This window comes from Mastigoproctus giganteus, chromosome 6 (assembly GCF_048544385.1).
Source record: "Mastigoproctus giganteus isolate SK-2022 chromosome 6, ASM4854438v1, whole genome shotgun sequence".
Taxonomy (NCBI): Eukaryota; Metazoa; Arthropoda; class Arachnida; order Uropygi; family Thelyphonidae; genus Mastigoproctus; species Mastigoproctus giganteus.
In genome coordinates, this window is record NC_143580.1 from 13,056,487 (window position 1) to 13,068,546 (window position 12,060).

At 33.1% G+C, this 12,060-nt stretch overlaps 1 protein-coding gene across 1 annotated transcript in view; it reads right to left on the reverse strand.

Moving 5' to 3' along the window:
• Positions 1–12,060, reverse strand: part of LOC150083925 (ras-specific guanine nucleotide-releasing factor RalGPS1-like) — a 103,061-nt gene that overhangs the window by 65,716 nt on the left and 25,285 nt on the right. Inside the window, exon 6 of the mRNA XM_090375622.1 lies at positions 4,639–4,762. Within this exon, the coding sequence (XP_090231748.1) occupies positions 4,639–4,762 (124 nt within the window). The remainder of the gene's footprint in view (positions 1–4,638; positions 4,763–12,060) is intronic.

Sequence of the window (12,060 nt, forward strand, 5' to 3'; positions counted from 1 at the left end):
AGCAACTGCTCATGTGGGACTGAGTCAAAAGCTTTGCTGAAATCTAAATAAACAATGTCGAAATTATTCCCTAAATCCAGCTCGTGAGTGACCCTTTCGAAATAGCGAACCAGATTTGTTAAACATGATTTTCCCTTTACAAAACCATGCTGAGTATCCTTAAGAATTTCAATTCGATCCAAATGATCCTGAATTCCACCCTTGATCATTGCCTCCATGATTTTCCCTACTACTGAAGTCAGACTGACAGGTCGATAATTTCCCACTTCACTTTTAGAGCCACCCTTATGTATGGGAGATACATTTGCACTTTTCCAATCCAAGGGAATCTCCCCAGAGTCTAGTGATGCTCGCATAACCAGCCTCAGTGGTTCAATGCACTCGCTTGCCGCCTCTCTCAAGATTATAGGGTATATTCCATCAACTCCAGGAGCCTTACTGGTCTGTAGGCTTGAAAGTTTTTTCATTAAATAATCTTGCGAAATTTCAATATCATTAATTACATATTTTTTAACTTCGCTCCCACAATTTATACATAAACCATCTTGAAATCTTCCAGTACACAGTGTTATCTGTATTTTCAAGTAATAATATACAGTTAATAATAGATGCCAGCACAAAAAGTTTTGAAAATAGGAGGAGGAGGATATCTATTAGTCTCAGCTGGCTGATTTGAGCTTGCAAAAGCTGACACTGAAGAAATTCTCTGGAATTTATAACCAGAAGTTGACAAAACTGAATTAAGTGATAAAAAAATTTTTGATATTTGATTTGATATTGGATGGTAATGTTGCTCTAATATTGGGCTATAAAGTCAAAATAAGGACAAATTTATACTAAATATAAAAATAGCAAAATACTTAAAGTGCGGTACTCACCTTGAATATAATCTGCAATAGTTTTATGAAAAGACTGATGGCTAAATATAAGGTGGATGGTTAAGTTAATGCATTAAGGTGGGATGAGATTTAATTTAACGGAATTTTAAAATAAGCGCAAGGAAACAGAAGTGCACTACTCAGTCCCTGGTCGTCATAAAGTAGAAAATAGTCAATCTGGAACATAAGAATCGATATTGCCAATAGTCGTGGACGACAGACTTTCATTAAGTTATAACGCCTTCGGTTGGCGGTGTTAAATGAGAAGTGATGTGTGCTGTATTTTAAGGAATTTTCTATACACTCGTGATGCTCTTTGGGACACATGGGAATCTCAGATGTGAGAGATTCCAAGCTGAGGAAAGGTGAAAGGGAAGTTTTGCATTTAGGATGTTGAGATTAGTATTGTGTCGAAATCATTCGATAATGAGGGCTTCATATCGAAGCATTTTGTGGCTAGTTTTAAGTCTTATAATGGTGATAGCGGAGTCAATTAAAGGAGTGTGATTGTGGGTTTGGGCATGAATTGTGAGTTCTGTACTAGCTTGTCCCGATCTAAGACTATTATAGTGGTAGTACGCGCGAGTGTTGGAGGTTTTGGTAGAACCAAATTTGGTAGTAGTACTACCAATATAACAGGCATCACAGTTTGGTTGACATTTAATCAAGTAAATTATATTGTTCAAATCGTTGGTTGGGTATTTGTGTGTATCTTTGTAAGTGTTGAATAAGGATCCGAGTTTATTATAAGCTGAAAAAATAAGGGAGATATCAGTACCTGTAAACACACGGCGGAATTGTCCGGCAAGTTCATTATGGTGTGGGAGGATGATGCATATATTTATGTTGGTGGTGGGTTTTGGTGGATTGTTAATTTTACTTTTGGCGGTGGAAATAGGGTGTTGAATGAGTTGGGTTGGGTAGTTCTGAGCTGTAAATTTTTCTGTGAGGTATTGAAGTTCATTGGTTAAGTCATTTTGTGAGGTGCTATATTTGAGGGCATTATGTATTTGGTTGTATAAAACAGCTTTTTTTGTGCGGGGGGGGGGGGTGCGAAGCAAAATGTAGGTATTTTTTCTGAAAATCTTTGTGCCTAGTTTGGTACCTGTTTTGAAAACAGTGAGGTTGAGAAAATTAATTTGGTTGTTGGTTTCAATTTCAAGAGTGAGTTTTAACATATCATGTATTGAATTAAATTTTAAAAAGAGATTGTCTATAGTGGACCTATTGCCAATTATGAGTATGTCATCAGCGTAACGGGTCTATAATTTTATTTCTGGGGAGAAGGGCTGTAGGATTTGGTTCTCTATTGTGGCTAGGTAAATTTCTGACAGGGGGAGCAGAGATACCTAAACCCTTGGGTAAACCGAATATTTGTTGGAAAATTTTATTATTGAATCTGAAATATCGGGCGTCTAGTAAAAGTGAAGTGAGTTCAAGGATGTTATTAAGAGAAAGAGAGTTACGTTTAGTCAGAGTGTTATCTGCTGTTAAGAATTTCCGTAAAGTGTATGGGATATGCACGTTAGTATATAGAGATATTATGTCAAATGAAGCTAGGATATCTCCATCAGAAATTGTAGTATTGCTTATTTTCTGAAAGGCCTGATTGGTGTTGCTGATTTTGAATTCTGAGAATCTGGTAAGAGGGGATATAATTTTAACTAAGTAGGTGGATAGATTTGCAAAAGCTGACTTACTGAAAGAGATAATTGGTCTTAATGGGTGGCCAGGTTTGTGTAGTTTGGTAATGCCAAACATGTGAGGAAGGATGTTGTTGCGGATTCCTATCTGTTGCAGTGTGTATAAATTGATTTCTTTATTTTGTCTGAGTTTTTCTTAAGATTAAATTTAGTTTATTTTTAAGTTTGGTGATATTATGATCGTTATCAATTTTATGTGTTTTGGTCAGCTAAAATTTGTTCCATTTTCTGAGTGTAAGTATTTTTGTCTATGATGACAATCGTGTCACCTTTATCTGCTTTTTGTATAATAACATCTGAAATTTTGCTTAATTTTTGTATATTTAGAAGTTGTTGCTTTTTAATATTAGATTGGGAGGAAAGTTTGGAGTTTATAATGTTATTGGTTTGGTGTATTATTAACTAGGCATAAAGATTTTCAGAACAAATACACATACAGGCAAATACCTACATTTTGCTTTGAACCCCCCCCCCCCCCCCCGCACAAAAAAAGCGGTTTTATACAACCAAATACATAATGCCCTCAAATATAGCACCTCACAAAATGACTTAACCAATGAACTTCAATACCTCACAGAAAAATTTACAGCTCAGAACTACCCAACCCAACTCATTCAACACCCTATTTCCACCGCCAAAAGTAAAATTAACAATCCACCAAAACCCACCACCAACAAATATATGCATCATCCTCCCACACCATAATGAACTTGCCGGACAATTCCGCCGTGTGTTTACAGGTACTGATATCTCCCTTATTTTTTCAGCTTATAATAAACTCAGATCCTTATTCAACACTTACAAAGATACACACAAATACCCAACCAACGATTTGAACAATATAATTTATTTGATTAAATGTCAACCAAACTGTGATGCCTGTTATATTGGTAGTACTACTACCAAATTTGGTTCTACCAAAACCTCCAACACTCGCGCGTACTACCACTATAATAGTCTTAGATCGGGACAAGCTAGTACAGAACTCACAATTCATGCCCAAACCCACAATCACACTCCTTTAATTGACTCCGCTATCACCATTATAAGACTTAAAAACCAGCCACAAAATTCTTCGATATGAAGCCCTCATTATCGAATGGTTTCGCCACAATACTAATCTCAACATCCTAAATGCAAAACTTCCCTTTCACCTTTCCTCGGCTTGGAATCTCTCACATCTGAGATTCCCAAGTGTCCCAAAGAGCATCACGAGAGTATAGAAAATTCCTTAAAATACAGCACGCGTCACTTCTCATTTAACACCGCCAACCGAAGACGTTATAACTTAATGAAAGTCTGTCGTCATGACTATTGGCAATATCAATTCTTTTATGTTCCAGATTAACTATTTTCTTATTTTCTACTTTATGACAACCAGGGACTGAGTAGTGCACTTCTTCTTCCTTGCACTTATTTTAAAATTCCATTAAATTAAATCTCATCCCACCTTAATGCCTTAACTTAACCATTCCACCTTATATTTAACCATCAGTCTTTTCATAAAACTATTGCAGATTATATTCAAGGTGAGTACTGCACTTTAAGCATTTCGCTATTTTTATATTTAGTCTATCACGGTACTATAAGAATTCTATAACTTTATACTTGGACAAATTTATATTAAAAAGCAATTATATACATAGTTTTCATTTTAACAAAGCTTATAACCTCACTACTTTGAGCCCATTTTATATCATAAAATTCACTCCTCTGGGGCACACAAGATCAGTAAATGTACTCTTAAAAGGGCTAAGGTACTTCAAATTTAAAATTAAACTGGAACACAAGAATGCTAGCTTTTCTTTCTGATAATTTTCATGGAAATGCTTTGTTCAATAAAATTAAATTTCCTTATACTGCCTTTTTTGAGGTAATTTTGTTTTCTGGCTTTGGCACTGGTGCTGTAGGTTGCTGATCTCTGTCCTAGGTGATGTATAAATGGCAGAATTGTTGGACATGGATTGGAGAGATAATTTTTCTCAACTTCAATAATAACAATTTTAATGAATAGAAACTTTTTTTAACAAAATGCAGATTATTCTATAGATACTTACCTAAGTATGGTATGCAAGGAAGTTTTGCATTTCCCATATAGTCCCTTAGCCTTTCAAAGTTGTTATCTTCAGATATTAATTCAGCTAGTTTTTGATAGCTGCTTTTTTCTTTTTTTGGTACATGCTTTAAAAAAACATGAAATTTTAATCTGCAGTTATATTCTGAAATATATAACAATAAATACAATGCTAAGAAAATGGCAATGTGTTGGTACAGAAAACATTTAAATCATAAGATACTAAAGTTACAACCAGCATCGTGAAAAGACCCAATATTAACCTTTTATAATTTTGAGGGTAGATTTCAAAATTTTTTCAGGTCAGCTATAGATACTCCATCAGAGTAATACTCTAGGAGGAACCTAGTTCAGTTAACAAATAATCTTAGTGATTCTAATTTTACCAGCTGTGACCGGAGGGAGACTAAGTAGTATATATATATATATATATGGATGACACTACCAAGACTACACTACATTAAGAAATTAGTGTATTTCCCATTAAGAAATTAGTGTATCTAGACTTCATCACTCAAAAGCTAACAAATTCGTTTCAGAAAACATAGTCACAATTCTAATCTCAATTATGTCCATTTACAATCTTCTAAGCACCACTTAAGAGAATTTCAACTATCAGTTTCTTCAATCAGCACTCATACCATTTGCCCTAATTAAATGCTCTATGATTCCTTCCATTTTAAAGATGGTATCAGGGTGCATATCCACTCTGATATGCCTTATCAGACTTTTTAATTTAGAATCTCCTCTTTTTGATATCCTTTGCTCAAAATTGTTTTACTACATTCTATCACATTCATTTTATGTATATATTATTCTTCCAACTTGACAAATCATTCAGACTTTCTTTGAGGCTCTACCTTACATAATCTAACTTTCCTAACAGCAAAGTAATGTTCCTTGGTGACAGTAATACTCACAATTCCAGGTTTTAATTTTCTAGTTGTATGGGCTCTGTAGGGTACATATGCAGAGGCTGCTATTATTAATGCCCTTAGATATTTGAGTAAAAAAAAAAAGATTAAATATTAGAGAATCCTAACAAATATCAGTCAAGCAGAATAAATAAAAATTTCTTAGTACAAAATATTTTTGTACTAAAAAGAATATAATTATGAGAATTTTGCATGGATGGAGTATGGTACCAATTTTTAATGCCTCATTAATTAATAGAATACAAAGCACTTTAGTTACATACATAAAAAATATACAAAAAATAATTCAATTCCTTACAAGCCTAACTTTTGTTTTTTTAGTAAAGTAGCCAAAGTAGCCAGTAATTACACTCTTTCCTTTTTTTGCCAGTTTCTTCTGTAGCACACCAGTAGCTTTTTTCTTTTTGATGATTTCTTTACCAATTTAGCTCCTTCAAAATCTTCTGCAATGCTGCTTTTTTTTTTTTTTTTTTTTAATATGTTATTAGCCTCATCAGAAAGTTTATCTGATATGATAGTTCAAACATATCAGATTCAACCTGGTTGAACTTGGTAGTTCAATCATATCAGTTCTTGGTGTCTAACAAGAAATTCCATTGAATCCTTGTTTTTTTTCAATTTCTACTTCCTCCTATTTCCTCATTTTATATTTCAATTGCTTCAATTCCATCACTTTTCTTGCTGGTTTTTTTTTTTTTTTTTTTAATTAACTTACTTTTTTTTAGGGATAGTTATATTATTTGTATGCAAAACTTAGCAATTTCCTAGTAATAAAGATAGTAATTCTGGTTTGTTATATTGTTTGAGAGCATCACTAACTATTAGTTTTGCGTTTAAATTTCTAACTTTTGCTATAGTTTAAGTACAAGTCATAACTCTGCCAGAACAAGAAAAACTCCATTCTATGCCTGCATTATAAACCATGCAGAGCACAACGTTGCTTTCACAGTTTCTGCAACTGTTGAACAGCCTACTTTTACTTAGAGAAAAAAAGGCCAATCAATTCTTTTACATTTCATTATACCTTCACTCTTTAAGTGGAGAAGCTTCCAATCAGCCATCAGTGAACTGCTTCAATTTTTTTTTTGTCCTCGCCCTTTCCCATTATATATGGGGTCAGCGTTTTTTTATTGTTTTGGCCTGCAATTTTTATGGCCGGATGCCCTTCCAGACACCAACCCTCACCCCTTTATCCAGGCTGGGGATATGCGGGGTCATTCCCTGACCTTCCGCATTCTCCGTATTTGGTGGTCACAGGCTCAAACCCCAGTATAAATCAAGAAGCGTGTGCTACGCACTACTGCTCCTGCCCACCTGGCCACGGAGGCACCCTGTGAACTGCTTCAATAATTACTGGCAAAGTGAAGCCTAATTTTAATCTGACAGCAGTGGCACATACAATAAAGCAAAAACATTTTTGGTGCCATCTAAAATGTTTTTTTTTGGCACCTCTCAGATGCCCAACTTTCTTTTTAATTTTTGTAAAATGTTTAAGGTTCTTTGAATTCTGCTTAAACATTACAACTATTCCTTTTTTCCCTAATGGATTGCAGCACTTTTGCATGTACTTTTAAGTTTTAATAAAAAATTTTAAAACAAGCTGTGTGTTTTACGTAAAACATTATTTTCAAAACAAAAATATTAATTCTGAAAATATCAAAAAATGTTTTAGACATAAAACAGAAATGGTCTCTTACATTTTTTAGTTCAAAAGAATATTAAGTGTGTGAAATTTTAAGCATGCACATATATTTCTGCTTATTACATACATAAATATTATTAAAAAATTAAAAACATTATATATATTCAACACTATTAGTTACTTTCAGGCTTATTTCGAAATTTAAAACTATGTCTCATGCTTCTGACAGTGTAGTGGCATTTGGAGAGAACACTGAGTTTCATTCTCTCACCTTTATTCTGTGAAAACAATAATAAATCTTTGAAAAACAACTAGGGTAAAACAATAAATGTTTATTGAACTAGTAGGAGAAGGAAAGAGAGTGACACTTTAAAACAAACAAAGCACTGGCCTGTCCAGTACCACTTTACTCTTCAAGCAAAAAAAGCCAAATAGTTTAAATACTGTGGCAGGTCATTTCAGATTCTTACATGCAATTTCTATACAAATATAAAAAAAAAAAAAAAAACACTTCAGAAATCACTACAGTAAAAGTTTGCCCATATTTAGGAAGATAGAAAAAATTTCAGATTTTGGTTAGCAGTTAATGAGGAACATTTCTGAGTGTCACCTGTCAGATTACATGCCATGGTATGAAACTACAGCTTCTATAGTTTGATTTGGACCAGTATTTTATAGTTGGTAATTTATTTTTGTTAGCACTCTTAGCTGTTTCATCATACTGCAATGTATAGTACAAGAATTTGGCTTCTAATAAAAGCCTCTTAAAGTATGGTGCCAATTCAGCACTAATAAGGTAAACTAACTCACTCACTGGATTAAGTGAAAATCCTTCTGAGGTTGTACCTGTGCAGGAGATATTGCTTTTAAAACATTCTCAAACATGTATAGAGATAGATATGCATCTCTAAATATGTTTAAAGCCATATCTCTCATCCAAATGGCTTTTTAGCTGTATGAGCTGCATTTCAAACACTGCAAATGCACACAGTTTCAATACAACTATTTGAAGTTCCAGAATATTTTGCACTTCATTCTTTGTACCAGTCAAATAAAGCTGAAGGCCACCTAGATTTATCTGGCTATTGTTTTTGGACTTTTCTGAATCAAAATACTTTACATCAAAAAGTCGTCTAGTAATATCTAAACGACACTGCTTCTGTGAACATGATGAAATGTGACATCCCCTACTGTTTCTTTTATTCAGCCATTCACTTTTAAAACTATATTTATCCCATACTGAAATTTTCAGGAAGTCCTGAAAGGAGATGGCAAGTCAATTATATGCAGGACTTCACAACCAATGTTGAAATCTTTACGAATCCTGCAATAAGAAGATACAAAATCAAATTATGTTGACAAAAATTTAGGATTCAGATTGACTATTAATCATCAGAAAGTTACTCAAAAATTCTAAAACAACTTTTGGACGACTGAATGGCCTGTTCAGCCACACCTAACTAAAAAGAAAACTAAATCCCACCAAATGTCCCAAACGAAACACCCAACTTAAAACAAGGTTAAGATTAAGAAAAATTATTCATTTAGGAAAAAGGATAAAGAGACAGAGAATAAGTATAAATAACAGAAAATAAAGAGACTAAAACAGATTTTTTTTTAAAGGAGGGCTACCACAACTTTGCATCTCTCAGTTTACCATCACCAAGTAAAATGTAAGCTACTCAGTTTTCCACTCATAATTATTACAATATAAAAATGCATTATCTTTAATAGTAATTTAAACAACAATTAGTAAAATATAAAGGCAGAAGTTTGAAATTCATTTCCTGTGACTCCTAGCTTCAAAAAACAAAAAAAAAAAAGACTTAAGCACTTGTATTTTAAAGCTTTTATCTTAAGCTTTTCCAAAAGATAAATTTTCTTTTTTTAAGCTTTTATCTTAAAAAATAAGGGTGAAAAAGGAACAATAAGGAAAAACAGGATCATTTGCAAGTCCTGCAATTTGATTATTATCTAATAGAATAACAGCAAATCCTAACCACAGAACCACTTAAACACTCTTGATCTACACCCCCCTCTCATAACTCCAAGATACACAACTAATTTTAGTTGTCTCTAGTTAACTTGGATCACAAATTAGCAATGGTTTTCTCTAATAGAGACTGTTTCATAGCCATACTGAGCCTCATCATCTGGCAGTAGTATATGGGATAGCCACAAATTATTTTGTACTATTTTATATCATCTAATATTTCATATAATCTAATCCTTGCTCAGATGATGTCAGAGAAAACTGTTATTTTAGGAATGAAATCCTGTATTCTCCATTCTACCTTTGTATCAAAATCTTCAGCTTCATTTTCTGCCTATATTAAAGTTTGCAGCAGTTGTAAACAAGTTATTACTAAATCTAAACTCAACTATGAAAAGCCTGAGCAAGAAACTTTGCCTCTTATATATGGCAGTTGGTGTTCCTGCTATCTTGCCAAAGCCAGTGGCCAAACCTTCTATCCATCGACCTTTGGTACACATTGATGGTTTTATTGCATTTTTTCTAAGATAAATGCTGACTCATTAAGGTCCTACTTTACCTCCTGCACTGATGAACTTGGTAAATCTCTACTATAATTAAAACATTCCATTCAATGTCTCTCCCAGAATGCAATGCCTCTCAGAAGAATCCTGGGCAATCTCAATAACAAGAAGTTCCCAGATCCCAACAGCATTTCTCTACTTATTCTTAAAACCTTTGCTCCACTGCTAACTCCTGTTATCTTTTTACAATTATTCCAATGTTAGAGTTACTTCTGTATGGAAATTTGCTCATATCCAATTAACTCTTAAAATGGGTAGCAAATCCCTCCCTACAAATTATCTTATTGTGCTTATATTTCTAAAGTAATCACCAACTATTATACCCTGTTGAAACTTTCCATCTAGTTAATGTTTGTCGATACGGAGTCTACTTCTGGTCTACTAGCAATAATTGGCTTATGTTTCTCTGGATGAATTCAAAAGTTTAGGGAAACTCAAACAAATGCTCTTGACACTTCTAAATAATACACATTGAAGTAGTAACTTGCACTTTATTTTACTTAAATATGTAAACAAATAAAATTGCAGGAAGTACTACAAAAATATACTTTTACAGGGATTATCATTCCAAAAGCATATTTAATTTATAAGAAATACAGTACTATACAAAATTTTAAAAAATCAAATTGAGAAATAGAGTAAAGTACAGTATAGTAGCCAACTTATTAATATAATAAGTTATAATAATACAAAAAATTTTCGATTTCATGTAATAAGAAATATGGGATTTCAGGTTGTGTGCTAAAGTTGAATAAAGATCACTAATTCTAACATTTCTTTTGCCAAATGAGTGGACTGCTAATGGTAATGATTCTTTGACCTTAGTATATATATATATATATATATATATATATATATATATATATATATATATATATTTTTTTTTTTTTTTTTTCTTTTTTATATTTATTTAGGGGTGGTAGAGAAAATTTATCATCTCACACACATGTCATTCAATTATTTATTTTTTTATGCTTTTAAAATAAAAAGGTATCAGTGCATATTACCATTTAATACCAGAGGAAGGAAAAAAGCACTGGATTTGAGTATGAACATTCATAAATGTGGAAAATACAGAGGTGAGGGACTGAATTCATTAAACACTTATAAAAAGTTGATTTTTTTTTTTTTTTCAGCAAATACTGTTGGCATTTCCTTGTTTCCACAGGAAACATTTACAATTGGTGTGACTCAATCCCAAAGCCAAGCTTGTAGATCTGTAACCACTCATTTTGTCCTCTGCCTATGTGTATAGAAGAGATATTTGCACAGTATGTGGGGACATCCTCTGAATCCAAGGGTGCTTTCATATTCTCACAATTTGCTTATCTCTTTTACTTTTTTTTTTTTTTAAATATTACTGGAAAGATTCCATTGGTCCCAATTGTCTTATTTACTTTAAGTTTCAACAATTTCTCTTCCATCTTCCTTTCAGTTATTATAAAATTATTTAAACTCCCAGATAAAATCAAGTATACTTCTACTTCTGGTATCCCCTTCCCTAAAATTTCACATGTGAATGTAGATTCAGCTTGTCTAAAACCCAAACAGGATCATCAAGAGTTAGACCAATACGGTCTATTTCTTTTCTTCTAGTGTTAACATAAGCAAAGAAATCTTTGTGGTTTCTGCAAAGACTTTTCATAATCATCTTTAGATTGCCTAACCTCCTTAGTAACTTGATTGCAGACTCATTTATACTTACCATAGGCTTCTGTGACCCCTGTTAATTTATAATCATCCCTGCATTTTTCTTTTTTGCAACCAGTTTGATTAGTTCAGCTGACATCCATTTTTATTTAAACCTTGAACAATATCTCTGTTGGTATAAAAAGTTTAGTAGTTTCTACAATTACTTCCCCAAATATTCGCTATTTAGCATTTTTATTTGGTAACAGCATCACTTAAGTTTCACTGATGACAATTTAAAAAACTACCACTTTAATCATCTTTGTGATAGCAAAACCCCTTCCCTTTACCCTCAACAATATCTTTAAATAAATCTCATGTCAATAAGCTATGATCATTGCCACCAAGCATTTCTCTTACCCAAAGATTCTTATTGAGCATTGAGATGACTAGTTACCTCACCTCATCATATGACCTTAAAGAATCTGCAATGGGAAGAGCAAGTGGCTACAGGCAAAGAGCACACTGCTGACAACCAAAATGAGAGTAAACTGCTGAGAAGGCAATAAACTTGTTACCTCTCTATCATGGTGGTACAGAAAATAGTCATTCAGAATATTCAGAAATGTTCTGTTACTGAGAA